The sequence below is a fragment of the Fundulus heteroclitus genome, chromosome 12, assembly GCF_011125445.2.
Source record: "Fundulus heteroclitus isolate FHET01 chromosome 12, MU-UCD_Fhet_4.1, whole genome shotgun sequence".
NCBI classification, from domain to species: Eukaryota; Metazoa; Chordata; class Actinopteri; order Cyprinodontiformes; family Fundulidae; genus Fundulus; species Fundulus heteroclitus.
The window spans coordinates 29756508-29773600 of NC_046372.1; the positions used below are offsets into that span (position 1 = coordinate 29756508).

The 17093-nt window shown below is 37.3% G+C and overlaps 1 protein-coding gene across 1 annotated transcript; it reads right to left on the reverse strand.

Moving 5' to 3' along the window:
- Positions 1-1399: 1399 nt before the first annotated feature.
- Positions 1400-14410, reverse strand: LOC105925438. Its single transcript, XM_012861292.3, has 6 exons — positions 14230-14410; positions 11408-11790; positions 11168-11306; positions 10256-10378; positions 9909-9999; positions 1400-4753 (listed from the first exon to the last, which is right to left on the reverse strand). The coding sequence occupies exons 1-6, from the start codon at positions 14282-14284 to the stop codon at positions 4555-4557; spliced, it is 990 nt and encodes a 329-aa protein (XP_012716746.2). The 5' UTR covers positions 14285-14410; the 3' UTR covers positions 1400-4554.
- Positions 14411-17093: the final 2683 nt, after the last annotated feature.

Sequence of the window (17093 nt, forward strand, 5' to 3'; positions counted from 1 at the left end):
GTGTGAGAGAAGATACAAAAAGATAGGGTTAGATGGAGACAGATGATCAGCTGTAGTGAAATGGAAAAGTCAAAAGAAGAACTCAATTCATTAAGAGAAACAGCTATAGTTTAATTACAGTATTCAAGCCCTATTGTTAGTCAATTATGATATTCTCCTTACAGCTAATAAAAATATTTAAGATTAGAATATTTTATCAGCCTAATAAAAAATACTTTTTTGTAAAATACAGAAACAGGGGATTTATACAATGTATGTTTAATTTGAGGGGATTCATAAAGTGTGCAGGTGCAGTATTTCAAGAGTTAAAAGCAGATTAGAGACAATGGTGGATACATCTTACCTGTGCTATAGAAGGAACTGGGGCCTCTTTTATAAAGGTTGCGTATGCACAAAGTGTGCAAAACGTCACTTTCCCCTCAAAAGTTGGGATCTAAATAAATAAACAAAACTTGACCGGAAAATGTGCGGTCCTCACGGCAACTCTGACCCATGCGTATGCTCATTTGGGAGACAGGAGAAATTGGCAACACAGATAGTAAAGTGGTGAATTGCAGCCAGACTGCATGAGGATTTCCTCTCAGACATTCGGTTTTACTTATTTGTGGTTGTGCTGGTGATACATAACTATGCAAAAGAACCTTTCAAAATAAATCAAAAATGGCCACAAGTCAACTAAAGTCTTAAGAAAAAGGGTTTTCTACCATCACATTCCTCTCCCCAATGAGCACCAGGGTGACATATACCACAGAATAACAGATAAATTGTGATTGAGCAGCCGTGTAATCTGCTGGTGTTTTTCCTACTGTGTTTCATCAAGTGGTAAGTCAGCACAGCCATCTATCAGCAAAACTTGGCGCACTTTATTCTTCCCTCTGCAGACAAGCTTCATGGACATGCCGATTCTATTTTCCTGCAGAACTTGTTACCAATACCTTTTAATGACCATGGTGTTACTGTGCTCGATTGGTCGGCAAACTAACCCCGTCTAAACTCCACTGAGAGTCTGTAGATTATTGTCAAGATGAAGCTGACCAGAGCCAATAACGCAGATGAGCTGAGGGCTGGAGTCAAACGAACCTGGGCTTCCTGAACACAGGATGATCTCCTCCATGCCACGTCAAATTGATTGTTGGATCTCATTTCTCTGAGGAACTGAATTTCAGTTATTTTTCATTTGCTGGAAACCACCACATTAAAAACTAACAGAAATAAACATTTAAAATGTTTCAACATGTGCAATGAATCTACATAATACATGGGTTTGACTCTTAGAAAAGTAGTATTGACATTTTTAATCATATTCTAATTTATTAAGATGTACCAAAAATCTACTACATGGAAGCATAGTTTACTTTAAAAAAAGCCAAACAGTATTCATAAAAATGCTACAAAACAGTTAGTATTTTAGTTACTTTATTAGCCAGACTAGATACGGAATACATTTCATGTGAAACAAAGAATTCTACCAGAACATAAAAATAACTCAATCATTCACCATTCAAAAATAAACTCTTAATGTTTTAGACCTTTCAAAATTCAAAGGGGAGCAGGGCGGGGGGAGCAAACTCGTCTCCCTCTGCTCTTTTAGAGTTGTCTTGGGTCCAGAATGGATACCAGCTGATTTACACAGAGAGGCAAGTTACTCGGGATGGAATGCCAGGATCTTAACATACGTCTGTTACCAATTTATTCTCCCCCTTGAACCTTTAACATGCATATTTGCTAAAATAGAAAAAAAATAAAAAAAATAATAAAAAACAGATAAGAAGAAATGGGGAAATCCAAAGCTGGCAATGGAAGCAAAGACAAAATCCACACATCATTTGAATTCCTAGTTGGCACCAAAAACTTTCTTGTGTCTTTTAAGGCAGCGGTGGGAAATGCCACAACATTTTGACATCCTTCAGTCACATTTTACATTTTTTCCATTGTCTTTGGAGCCAGCTTCCCTTTGACCTTCACTCCATCGCAGACCCAGGCATCTTTAAATCCAAGCTTAAGACTTTTTTTTTTTTTTTTAGAAAGGCTTTTAATACCAACTAACATGTTGGCATTTTATCTACAATTTTTATTTTCTTGTCTGCTTTTATGGTTGTATGTATTTAAGTATTGTGATTCCACTATTAAGTGCTTTGGTTGCTTTAGCTGATTATTTTTAAGTGCTATATAGATCATTTTTTATTTATTGTTAAGGATAAGCCTAGGATAATAGACTGAGCAAAAATATGAAAAAAGAGAGAATTTTGTCAAAGTGTTAGTTTTGTCAAAATATGTTTTAGAGCTACCAAACCATACACTTGAAATTCTTCTATCAATTCTTGGACTCTAAGTAGCAGGGCAGAATTTAATTTCTTCCGATGTTTATCAGGTTTTTTAAATTATTCACGTCTACCATCAAGCATACAAAAACACACACTACAGCATTTACTATGTGACTATCTATCAGACAAGAAATATCTTCAAGCAAAAATGTAAAGTCTTAGTGTGAAAAACTAAAAAATACTCACCCACATTGAACAATAAGATGGAGTAGTCGGTTTCAATATGGATTTGATAGTCAATTCCGTCATTATGAAGGAATTTTGGACCACTTTTGCTTTATCTCGAGGTTTGCAGACATCAATCTCTGCTCCTTAAAGTCCCACCGCAATATTCTAATTAGACTGAGGTCTGAAATTTGACCAGATCTTTAAAGCATCTTCATTATTTTCTTTTTCAGCCACTCTGTTGTAGATTTACCGCTGTTTCATGGCCCAGTTTGGTCAAGCTTTTGTCATCAGATAGATGGTCTCACATCGAACTCTAGAATACTTGAGACACCACATTGACCTTGGATTTACAGAACACTTCATTATAGGTTCAATGACTGCAAGGGGACCAGAACCCGTGGCAGCATGAGTTTAAATAATCACCCTTCACCACCATCCTGGAATGCTAGCATGAGTTCACATATAAGGCTAGAGTATTGAATCGAGCTTTACAGCTGGCTAATGATGCCTCAGGCCATCCAGCAAGGGCTTTCTTTGAGATGCTTCCCTCAGGGAGAAGGTATCGTTCTGCAAAATGTACTACTGATCGCCATTTACACAGCTTCTTCCCACAAGCTGTGATTGCTTTGAACAAAGCATCTTTAAACTAGGCACTTGTATGTATGTATGTATGGATTTTATTGTACAGTATTTTTACTTTTATATGGAGCATTTTTTTAATATTGAGGCTTCATGTGGCTTTGTCTGTCTGTTTTCTATGTTGTGTCCTCTGATGTGTTTACGTTGACTCTGCACTCTGAGCTACTTGCACATTTTTTTCCAATGCAGGTAAAACTGCAAATGGCTAATAAAGTGAATCTGAATCTGAAAGGTTTGTGCCAATATGCTGCATTAGATTTTCCTCAAAGATGGCGCTTTGCATTTCTGCCTAACATCTCTAATTTACCAAAGAACAGGTTGGATCTGAAGCTTTGTTAGAAAGACCACACTTTCTTCTACAAATCCTTTCAAAGAAGCTAAATTTTTAAAAAAATTTTTTTTTTTTTTTTGATAATTGCACTCATACAGTGTTCCATTTAAGATGTCGACTGAGATGATGAGGTCAAATCCAACATCAAGAAGTTCTTCAGTTCTTCACCATTGTATGATCTGAACTCGGCAACTCTCTTAAATCTTTTCCATTTAAGAATTTAATTTCTAATTGTAGAATAACGGACTTAAAACAGTTTGGAAATAAACCCCCCTTACCACAGACTGGTGAGCAGCAGCAACTGCTTCTCTTAAATGGTCAACTTTTTTTTCTCCGCCACTGTCTTAAAACAAATCGTATCCTCTAGGCAAGCAAATCCTCTGGAGGTGGTCACACTTGCTGAAGATCAGTTCATGAAGTGCACTTGATTAGGAGTACCGGGCTATGACTTAACATCTTAAATAGCAAGGGTGCAGCTAGTTTTGCACACACAGCTTTTCCTTTTTCGCTTCCTTTAAAGTGTATTAATTGATGACCATTTTAAACATATCCTGTGTTTTTATGCACAGTTGTTTAGATTTTTGTTTGTTTTTTAGCCTGGTATTAACTGATAATTTTTATTGTGTACATGTAAAAAATTTTACCAGGCGATGTAATATTTTAAAGTAACACTCTATGTCAGCATCATAAATGTCGTTTAATTAAAAAACTCAAATTAACTACATTTATAAGTAGTTGCATATATTCTACACTAAATCATTATTTAGCAGTTTTTCAGTGAGGCTTTTTTTTTTTGTTTTGAACCCTAGCCCATAATTTAGTGTGAACTCGTGGGCGAAATCTAAACAGTGCTCTTCTTCCTCCTCAGGCAGCTCAGCAATGAGGAAATTCTCTCATGTGATTCATAAATGTATACAGTTGTGACACAATTTATATAACGTTGTTAACAGTTTACCAGCAAAACGGCCAGTTTCGGCTGCTGTTTCTTGGTTTCTGCTTTTGCAATACACTCTTGTTCAAACGGAAACTATCCTACTGGTTTACTTTCAGAGAAACAACTACGCTGATGTCTATCAGAAGTGGTATCTTCTTTCAGGCCTCGTACAGCGGAGTTACTGTGCCGTCCTTCCACTCAATCAGGATCTCCCCTCGCTGTAAGCTTGGGGAGGAGTGTGGGAAGTTCATGGCATGCTCTGTCAAGGCTGCTCTTTCACTAGGTACCGGCGATCCAGGAACACTCATCTCTGGCCTCGGGGAGTACGACTTCAAAACACAAACCACCTTCTTCCTCCTGGCACGACATAAAGAACCAGAGTGAAAAACAGGAGAACGTGGAATGCCTGAATGTTGTTTTTGATTAAAGGATTACAGCTAGATTTAGGCAAGGTCAACACACAAGTTTTAAAATGTAGCTGCAGGCAGTTTGAAGAGGTTTTAGAAGATGAGGTTTGGCCTTTCTTTTTCAGTCCAAAATATAATTTCACAAGAAAAATATTGAATTCATTCAAACATCCACACAAATGTTTGACAATTTTGTATGATTTCTCAATCCTTGGGGACCAATTTACAGTTCCCGTAGGTAAAAAGTTGCGTTTAAAGGGACAGTGTGTAATTAATTTGGCTTTTAATTAGCAAAAATCAAGTATTGCCTCTTTAAATACATATTCTGCCAAATTCTAATAACATCACATAAAAATTGTAAGCATTCTCATAACTTTGAATTAGTAGCTAATAAATACATTGGTGGCAGTGCACCCAATGGAAGACGCCATGTTGCCTTGCCATTTCTTATTACAGTAGCCAACAGGGGACAAACTTGTCTGTCTGCTATATGAAGACGTGCTGTTGGTGGAGGAGGTGTAGAAAACAAGCAAAGATGACTGTAGATCATTTTCTGTTGAAATGGAGGACCATTCATACTCTTTGCCCAGTGAGAGGGAACAGAAAGTAAGAGAAAGGATTTAAAAATGATGCAGAGGTTGCCCGCTTTCAGGTGGACAGGTATGACAATTCAATATAACAATGAAGTTTATTTTGGCGTTATGTTACAAACATGTCAGTGTAGTCCAGCAACTACTCTGTCCTCCCTGTAGAGACGGTTAGTTTATTCATCTCCCTCTCCCTCCCTGGAAGTATGTGTGCACACAAAGGGACGCAGTGATATCAGCTGGCCGGTTCACAGTGTCTATAGCGCAGCAGCGCTAGCTGGTCTAATTATTACTGGGTATTTTAGAGCCCAAATAAGTGACTTCACTTTCAGAAATAAACCCAAAAAAATTCAACTGATGGAATTTACAAGGGACTTTAGAAAAAACAAACAAAAACAAGCCTGAGATCACCTATAATAACGGGACATGGCAATAGTGCCAAAAAACATTTTGGACACTGATTGTAGCTGATTTGGTACCAAAACATGGAGGACATACATTGTTGTTTGTAATTCATTCAGCAAAGCACTTGATAGTGTGCCAGTTTGTAAATCTTACACATTGGGGCTTTAAGGGTTAAAGATAGAGTCAGTGATTCTTCCGTAGGTGTCCCCAAGTCCCTTAATACCGTCTTACCTTGGTTTTCTGCTCTTCAGTGGGTTTGAGTGAAAAAAATCTCCTAAATCCACTTTGTTCTTATTTCTTTCTACTGAGGCCTTCCTGTTCATCTAATAAACATGAACGCGGTTCACTTCTTGCGACTCTCAGTCATGTTCAAAGTATGCAGTGGAGCTACAATGAACGGCCAACCGCTAACCTAGCTGCTACATAAACACTAGATGTGCGCATGCGCAGCCAGCTGAATTAGCTGATCTGTAGTAAAGTGCAGACTGCAGACTTCGCTGGGTGCCGTTATGTCGAACTTGTCCCGATGAATACGGACTAACCACTGTTTACTTAAATCAGTATCACTTGTATATCCGTGAAAACTTAGAAGACCATTATATTTGGAAGACGCCGTGCAGTTAGGAACTAAACAGTGTTCATGATATTGCATTACTTGCTTCTGAAACACGACTTTGCCTTTCCTAGCAGTCATTTGTTCATGCAGATGTGACGTCAGCGCTGTTTGTGCAAAATGGGGGATCATGACGTCATAGGCTAAAATTACAATTCATAATATCCCTGAAACCAAAGCCGCACAAACGTTAGTTTTAACGTCAGAAACCTGCACAAAGGAAGCACTAAAAAAGTAAACCGCTTTGATTGAATTTGGAGCAAAATGAGGGGATGGTGAACTCTGGATGACCCTAAAAAATAATCTTTAATATTTTCGAAACCAAAGCAGCACAAACAATATGTTTAATGGCACAAACCAGCACAAACAAATCACTAACCATTCAGTCTATTTACCAGAGTTTTTTTTACATTGGCGGGGTGTAAGCTTCATGCAGCAGGAAAGAGCACGAACACTGGCATTATGTGAGCGCGTCAGAGTGATTAGCATGTGGGACAACCAACAGATAGGGCGATTCCCCCAAAACTTGAGGGACAGAGGGGAGTGAGTATATAAGGTCTATGGGTGAAAGCAGGAATAAAACTTTGACAAATCCATGCCCTTCGGACTGAACTGCAGAGATTGGTCAGAGTTTTTACAGGCCTGCAGCTGCCACAGAGAATGACTTTTTTAACCTCCTTTTTGTGAATACATAACATATTAACTACTATCAGGATGGAAGGACAATTTTACCCAGTATAACAAAAAGTGTTTTTGAACAGGAATAACAACTAGAGCTTTAATGTGTTATCTGAGCCCAACGTCAATAAAGCTTTGCATTTAGTCCTGTGTTAAATTGACCCATAACCAATTTGCATTAGCATTTCAGATAGACATCCTCTCTGTACTCGCAAGTAAATGTAAATCTTTTCATCGCTATTTCAAATCAGTTTATTTTTCTTGTTTTTTTACAGGTCCATGCAAAAGGATCAATACCCCTTGAACTGTTTTACATTTTGTAACAAAAACACTGTACACTTCTATTGGTATTTTAAGGTGATATATTTTTTTTATTAATTATTTACAGATACAAATTCCTGTCTCTTCCAACTTATAAGTAGTACTGCTCTGTGTTGGTCTATTACTGCCTGTCCGGTCGTAGTGTGATAAAATGGGAAATAGTTCAAGGGCCATTAATCTGTCGAGAAAGTGCTGCGAGTTATATGGTAAATCATGCTAATGGATCATTACAGAAATGCTTCACTCTTGGTGTATAATTGAATTTAATTCCACGTTATTTTCTGAAGAATTTATTACATTGATTGTGGTTCTGACATTTGGGCCAGCTGAGGCTTATAAAATATGTGTTCGCTGTTAGGTTTATTTGGATGAAGTGCAGAGAGGGGGTCGGCAACCTCTGGCTCTAGAGCTGCATGCCGCTCTTTAGCGCCGCCCTTGTGGCTCCCTGAAGCTTTTTTAAAATTGTATGAAAATGGAAAACGATGAGAGGGAAAATATATTTTCTATTCTAGTGTGGTTTCTGTAACAGGGAAACCCCGAGACATACATTCTAAATGTTTTCCAATGATGTAAAATGTACACAGTAGAATACATATTTCAAAATATCTGTCAACAAATCTATGCTGCGCAGAAAATAAAATCAAAGCTGAACTGTAAACAAAAATAATAATAAATCAAGTTATTTTGTAACTCTGATGAGACGGTATTCTACAGCCCCGCTCTGTGAGCGCCAGGTGCTGATCAGAGGGCACCGCTGATTGATGGGTGGGGCAGACGTTTTTATAGTTGGGCAAGTTGCTGTGTGCGTCTTTGATCTGGGCCCGTTTCAGAAAAAAATGGCTGATCTACCCAAAGTAGAAAGCTGCTGCTCTGAGTAGTTCTTCCTCCCTCTGTCATACTTGGGTTTTCGCTTTCAGAAGAGGTGATATCAGTCAGGTAACTAAACTCAGTGTCCAAAAACCATGACTTCAACGCGAGCACAAGCATTAAAAACGCCCTGATCAATGGAACGCAGATAACGTGTTTCACCATGGCAACGACAGGAAATAAGCCTTAAAGTGTGCATTTCCCGTGAGTGGAATTAGAAATTTTTAATGAAGGCATATGAAGAATATTTAGCCAAAAGAAATAATGCTGTTGCTGCTGAAAAAGCGAGTTGGCTTCATATGAGAGTTATTTGATGGAGAATTAAAGCTGCTTTATTACACTTCACTAATTCAACACAAAAGGGGAAGTGGGGAGGGCACATTGATTACAAAAAGCATTGAAAGGACATGGCAGCCAATCATGATGAAGTGTATTCAGGTATGGTTAGGTTCTAAGTTTTTTATGTTTAAACATACTCAACTAAATCATTAATTTGCTATATTCAACATATGCAATTAATAATGGGATATTGTGAGTTATTGAAATAACTGATAAGTTCATCTTTTTGCGTGGACAAATCCCCAGGATGGGAACATTGGCTTTTTGAGATCACTGCTATCTGTAGCAACTGATCCAAGTGGAAGAAAGTTGCCCCCTGACATTTCATACGAAAGTCATCCTACAGATTCTGGCCCACCCAAAACCAAAGAGAAGAGGATAATGCACAAAATTAAGCTAAAACTCTATTGTTTTATTTTATATACGTTACCGTGTCAAAGGGCTGCTGTTTTATTGCACTCTGTAGCCCAAATAAGGGATACGGGGATTGTTGTGTTTGTGAGCATTAAAGATAACTGCACTTTATTTCCATGGGGAGGTCTGAAGTTGTAGGAGGCCTATTGTGCATGCTCCATTGTTTTTTCGAATCCTCAAAATAAAAATTACATAAAAATAATTTCTTCATTATTCCTCAATGCAATGAAATATAATATGTTAATATTGTTATGGAAGTTAAATTTAAAGCCACATCATACAGCAGTATAGTCAAGTGGTGCTTTATTCTTTCCAGGATGTGCAGCAGGGAAAATAAAAATGTATCATGAATGCTCATTATGTATTTGTAGCCTACTTAGCCATTTGATAGTAAGTTAACATAGCTAATATAGACACAACCCATTTTGCCTTTATTATAAGGCTTACTGTATATCAGACTTTTAATTTTTTGCGGTTCCAGACAGATCTGTTTTTTTTTTTTTTTGGGTCCAATATGGCTCTTTAAAAATTTTGGGTTGCTGACCCCTGGTCTAAAGCCACAAGACCTATCTCTGTTTAGGATATTATATGCAGGCATACCAATAGAGGAACTGCTAAAAAAAAGACCTTTCCTACTACCTTTATATAAAAAAATCATCACTCCTTTCTTTAAAAAAAGAAAACACATATGCTGAGACCTGCTGTGGAACCTAAAGACCTACATGTGGCTCTAGAGCCATGGGCTGCAGAATCCAGGGTTAAGTATTCTATTATGATGGTTAATAGACAAGTGGCTAATGAATGTGTGTAAAAAGTTTATGTCCCCATAATAAACTGAGGACAAATGTTTGGCGTATGTGTGTGTGTGTTGCACTTCTCACCTATTGGAGTACACATTGATGATGAGAATTAAAGTTCCTAGGACCAGAGCCAAGGAGCTCAACACCAGCATGGTTATCTTCCATCCCATTCCTGCACACACATATATGTAAAGAGACCAGTGTCCTTTTTGTCTCCCATCAGCCTTAAAACTTGTGTTTAAATAAAAGCAAAACTGAGCCTGTAACTGAGTTTTATAAATGTTTCACCACATCCACAGAACCCTGTGCCACAATTTCTGAAGCATTACCTCCACCTAGAGGTTGTGTAAGGTAACTACAGTATGTCAGATAAATTGCGACAACCTAAATTCAACCTCATTCAATGGATTATAGTTTGCTGAAGTTACCATAGTCCACGGTGAAAAAAACCATTGTGGGATCTTCAGGAGATTTGGTGCCAGAGGAGTAGGGAATCATCCCATCCTGTACAGAATTTGCTTCCGTCCCTTTGGAGCCCAATATACCACCAACTGGATATGAAGAAAAAAATAAATAAAAATAAAACAACCATCCAAGTCACATAGAGGCCATTGCTGAAAATAAATAATGAGATACATTTTTTAAAGTTATTTATAAAAGTGGCAAGCATATTGGCTTAAAGGTGAAACATATTTAAAATTCTGTTCTATTTAAATTTAAAATAGGCTTTGCTCCTTTGTTCATGTTGTAGTTCTGCAGATTGTTCCCATGGCCTCTGTGAAGAGGCTGGCTGTCCTACTGGAAAACAGGCAGGAAAACTAACATTTAGGCAGAAAGCTGATCTTTTAATATAGGTAAAACAACTGAAGCGTCTATCATATGGATATAATAGCTACATGATTTGGTTATGGCGGTAATGGGCTGGATACATTTATTTTGTTGACTTGAGCTGCTTGTTCACGTTAAACAACGTCTTCACAGTGAAAAAGTTTTCATGGGTCATCCTATTAAAGCTCTGGTTGGTTCATTCAGATCAAGCAGTCTTACGTAATTTTTTCAGTACGTTTTTTTTAATATTTTGATTCCTGCACTATAAACCAGGTATGACCGCGTAATTATTTTTATCCACATACACGAACTGATGCAACATAAATTAAATGTTAAAACATGTATAGCCTGCACCCTATCTCTACGTTTTCTACACTATTGTCAGGGAAACTTAATCAACAACCTCCATCACACTGATACAGAGGCAGTTCTTAAATTGTAAGTACTGTAGCAATCCAAAGAATGACAATAGCTGGTACAGAAATATGCATTCGATTCTTTTTGGTTCTTACATGTTTTCCTTGGCATCTGCCTTTCAGATAAAGGGCGTTGAGAAGTTTCTGTCTTTTCTTCCCCCACATGATGAGGAGGTTGATCCAGGTCTCTGTTGTTGCACAACGTCTGGTTATCAAGAGCTCGCCACTTGCTGCCCTGCTTATAAAGATGGGGACCCATAAGAGCATCTGGAGATGTTTTAAAATAACTAAACTAACTAAATATAATAAAGGTATTGTACATGAGGTAGAGATTACCTGCTTATGTTCCCTCAACAGAAAAACCAAGGAGGAATCTTTCGTAGCACTCAAGTGAAACCTATTCTCAATCAGAGTTATGTGGCCTTTTTTTGAGCACGTCCACGCCTGGCTACTTGTCTCTCCTTCCACATCTTCTGCCCCAGCTCCATCGTTTAAAATGCAGGGCTGCAGAACAACACCCTCATACTCATCCTTCGGTGCGGTCAGACATTCTCCAGTGTGCTGGCTGCTGAGTGCCTGGCCTTCTGGGAGCCAGCGCCATTCCTGCACAGGCGAGAATGGGTTGCACTCTCCCAGTGATACTCGACCTCCTCTTGTTCCCCCTGGAACCTGCAGGCATTTGCCCAGAAGCTTGTTCCGAATCTTTAATCCAGACAACTCTGTGGAGGAAACATAACGCATGACGAACTTTGAAACAACCCAGAGGACTCTCACTTTTGTCCTTTTGGGAAAAAGGACATCAAAATAATATGAAATGCAAAATCCAAACATAAAGGGAATAAAATAGAAGAATACAAATATACTAAATAATTAAGAAACATAAAACAGGGGTGGAAACAATCAAGATATTGAAAACGACTTGAAATGTTTGCTTTTTGCTCATTTTAGCAACAGATGAAGTTATAAAACTATTATATAATAGCAATAAAAATGGATTTTTAAATACATAAATGCAGACCTACTAAAAAGTATACTCTCTTTTCCTGGTTGAGGTTCCTTTTACTTGAATTACTTTATCGATGCAGCAGGGGACATATCATTTTTAATGCCTTCCTTTTCACATTGAAATCATTCAGTTGTGGTCTATATAAAGTGGAGCTGCAATGTTTTGGTCTGAATTCCTTGTTTTGTTGCCCCACAGCCTTACTTTCACCCCTGTTCTGAGGTTCGCCAGAGAGCAACTTGTTTTGGTGCAGTCTCTTTAAATGCAAAGGAGGCACCTCACGCCCCGCCCTCATCCAGGTCTCAGAGCGTTCCACTCTGTTTTGGCCATTTTCGTAGTATGCTGGCGTACGGTGTAATGAATTGTGTGGGTTAATACCACCAACAACTAAACATTTTCACTCATCCACTTGTAGCTTTAGCATCCTTCAGTTCGGACAACATCAAGATCAACAAAAAGCGGCAATTATTTTTATTTTTTTAAATTCGTGAAACTGGAAGTCCATGACATTTTTTAGCAGCTGCGCAGCAGATACTTTGATGCTATTGTTAAAAAAAATGCAACAGAAAATAGAAAAACGGCTCAAAAAATATGACCCTAACAGAATATAAAGGTATCTACACAGCTTCTGCACCTAATTCACATTTTCTGCGCTGCAAGAAACTCTAAGTACACAACAAAATGTGTTTAAGGGCTAAAAAAAAAAGGATTTTGCATGATATGTCCCCTTTAACAGCATCCTTTAGGTCATCTGCATTGTTGGATTTGGTGTCTCTGATCTTCCTCTCCCATGTAGTTTTCAAGCCAATCAAGCACAGTGACACATACCATGGGCATTAAACCAGGTAAAGGTGCTCTTGGAGGCATGCTGGAACATAAAATCAGCCTGTTGAGACAGCTTGCCAGCGCAGGGAAGCATAAAGTGCTCTCGAAATCCCTGCCAGATGGCTGGACTGACTTTTGGACTTGATAAAAAAAAAAATTGAAACAAAGGATTCAAGCAAAGAAAGATGCAATGTGACTATATCTGGTAATCAATTATATGGCAAACTTAGAAATTTCATCACAAGATTACATAGAAATAAAAGGAGAAAATATGAGAATAATATAAATTCTAGTAAAAATGAACAAAAGAGAATGTGGAATACTATAAAAGAGTTGCTTGCAAAGAATGTTAATTGCTCTCAGTCTTTTTTAGAAGAAGATGAAAAATCAAACCTAAAGATATAGCTAATTATCTAAATAATTATTTCATTCACAAAGTTTATAAAATAATGAAAATGATGCCTAATGTCGATAATAGCACTTCTTATTTAACAATAGAAAACATAATCATGAAAAATAACAAACAGTAAATTTAAATTGAATAATGTAGATATAAAACTGATTGGAAATAAAATTAAGCAGTGTAAAATTAAACCGTGTTGCATTGATAATCGCGATTCAAAGTTTTTTGAAAATGTTTTTTCATTCCTAAGTTTAGATAGGTAACAATGAAAAGTTTCTTTAGAAATGAGCTTTTGAGGAGGGTGTCTGTCTGCTGTTAAATCTATTCACAAAGTTTTATGAACTATTTTATTGCTTGCATGATATGTTAAAGTTTTCCAAGATACGGAATTTCTGCTTTTCATTAGCTGTTGGCCATAACAAACAAATCAACAGAAGTAAACACTTGACATATTTAAATCACTGTGTTTAGTGAATCTGTATAATACATGAGTATTATACAGATACAGTTCATAATACATGAACTGATATAATGAAAAACAAAATCAACTTTACTGTTATTCGATAACGTCTTATGATGCACCTGTTTAATCCTCGACCTATGTGCGTGAAAATCCGCAATTATTCCAGATTTTCGCTCTCAGCTCTTGCTTTTAAAACATGTACAAGTTACATGTATCCTTTACATTTCCCATCCTTGAAAAAAGCATCACAAATAAGCTTATGGATTGGTCTATGACTTTGGTAGTTTCTTTCTGCTATTTTATTTTAAGACAATGAAGCACAAATTGAGTATAAAACATAAAACGTCGCAGTTCTTGTTGGTTAGTGTGCTAACCTGTGCTAAATCAGAACAGACAGGGTCAAAAAAGTACAGCTGCATGTGTTGGATAAATCTGTGGAAACTGCAAATGACAACAGATTTTACCTCTGAAAACGACAAGGATAAGCACACAGACGGAAGGCAGTCCCTTTCCTCTCATAGCGATGACAGGAACAGATAATAGTACGCTTGGGTTTTCCCCTGAGACTGTTGGCTTCTGTTTAGCAGCAGCAACAAGTGGAAGGAGGGAGCAAAACCCCCACTGTGGTCAGCAGGGAGGAGAGGGCCGACAGCAAGTTGGGCCAGAAAAATTCCTTAAAGGGGACATGTTGTTTTACTAATAATGTTCAAAGCAACTTGAGCTTTGAACATTACCAGCCATGAGCCCACAAGTTCTGAGTGGCCAGGTAGTATTACTCATTAACTAAATGTTATAATGAAAAGTATGGTGCTGTTGTGTAGTAATAGTGCCCTTAGATGTTAGATGATTCAGCACATGCATGAAACTGACCTGAATTTATCAGACGGCCTTGTAACAAGGGGTGATTTGATTTCAAAATAGGGGTGATTGATTTGGAGTTTCAATTTTATCACAATATATTGTGGTAATGTTATAATGAAAAAAGTTATTTCAGGTAACTGTATGGCTGTGACTGCATGTCAAATATTGCCCGGTACACACCAATACTGTCCTTAAAAACATTTAAAGATGTAACATATATTCAAAATATGTTTCATCAGGACTCCAGTTACATAAACAAGTGTGATTTTTTTTCTTTCTTGTTTTTTATTTTATTTCCAAACTACACACAGTAACTGCATTAATTTATATTTTTGAATTTATTGACACTCTCAATAAACCAACAGTGGAGAAAAAAGCAAAAATAACAACCCTGGCAGTAATGGGGGTTTTCAGACACCCCTAGCTGGATTTTATCGTCAAGATAAATCCAAATTGTTATCATGATTAGGAATTTTTAAAGATAACGCTAAAATTGATTGTTGATTAATTGATTAAGCCCCAGCCCTATTTCAAAATGTGATTTAGTGTCAGAAGCAGAGCCAGTAGTGATGACGGGATTACTCCTGTTAGTATGGAAGAAACAGGTGAGCTGTTGTACCAGTGTGTGAACAAACAAGCATTAGTTGTAAAGTAATATATCCACTTTCTATGCCCAAACAATATTAGTGACCTGTTATATTTTGTATCATTAAAAGATAATACACAAAGTCCACAAGTGAAAGGGAATAGGATGAAATAAACATGCATTTTTTAAATAATAGGTTGTTATTTTAAGTGGGCCGGTCTGAGGTATGAAACTCCAGAGCTGAAAATGAGTCCCACTCCGGCCCTGCCTCAGAACAAAGAACTAAGACCAAAGAGTATTTAAGATATTCTATTCTAGGAGATCCCCCTGAGAAGCGGAAAAGGAGGTAGCATGGCCATGCACATGCGTGCAGTTATTCAGAAAGTGTTTGTTGGGTTAAATTGATTATTTTCTTTAAAAGGGAAATCTTGTGGAAAAAGGTTTTGTGGCAAAACCTTTGCTATATAGAGAAGAAACAGCGCCTTCTATTGGCACAGTACCACAAAGAAAGATTAGGTGTCTGTCCAGCAATCAATTTATTTTTATTTTAAACATTAAAAACCAAATAAAACAAATCACACCACATACAAGTTCAGCTCATCTGTTTTTGACCAAAAGAAAGAAAAATCGCTTATACCTTACTTGAACATTTATGTTATTACCAAAAGTAAATAACATTGTATTATTATTATTATTATTATTGCTGGTTTGTGATGAGAACATCCAATTACATAAACTTGCACAGACCCAGAATACTGAGTACCTTTCGTTGAACATTAGTTTTTAAGGAAGTATTTATTTCAACAGTTCTAAGAATAAGGAAGCAGTAAAAAAAAGAGCGATGATGCTCTTTTCAAACAGAATGCAGCAAACACAGAGAATCATGTTAACAAATATGTTAACTATTACCAAATAAAATGTGTACACATACTGAAAAGAACTCTGAAAGTAAAAGAGTATGACAAACAAGCAACTGAAAACCTATATTACTATATACGCACATAACAAATAAGAAAAGTGGGGAAAAAAGAAACAAAACAAAAAAAACCTACAGTAGATTAACAGCACTCCCTCCACCACTACTGTAAACCGAGCTCTTTGTTACATCCAGCCGGGGGGAGAGCAGCACTCTACAAGCACTCTGCCAATGCCCCATAGACTACTAATGAGTTTTAAAGAGAATAAATCTGCTATTAGAGGTAAACAGTGCTACCATTTGAATGGAACATCCCTGCTCGTCGCTATGAGAAGCTTGAAAGCTGCTGTTGGCCTGCGTGATCATGTGATGTTTTCCTGTATCCTGATGCACAAAGAATGTTTTCTTAAGGACACAAAGAGAAATGTTCACATTTAGCCAAAACCTCCTCCGAAATATTTCCAGTGAATATACATAGAACAACACATAAACAACACAAAGCTGCTGGTTTCTACATTTTTTTAATCAATAACAAATGTGATTAATTTAAAGAGACACTACTGTTTATTACGGACTGCACAGTGCTGGTTTTACAGAAAGCATCTGATAGATTTCAATATTTCCATCAACACATTTAAGCCAATTTTGAAACTATTGCCATTCGAAGTTTTTTTTTTTTTTATCCATCTGACTTGTTCCAGTGAGGTGATGTCTTAAAAGCTGGGGCAGAAGGACAGATATGATAAATGTTTCTCTTGCCCCGCAAGGCCGGATACTGCAATGGTGCAGACATTAAAGCTAGCCAGTACTGGGCACCTGAGGCTGAGGATAATGGATTATCTGCAGTTATCAGATACTGCTGTGAGCTGATGTCTGATGCGGCCTTCAGTGAAAGTGGAGGATGTTTTGGTGAAATCTCCCCACACATCTAAACACAAAGCATATAGAGTATCTGTCGTCAGGAT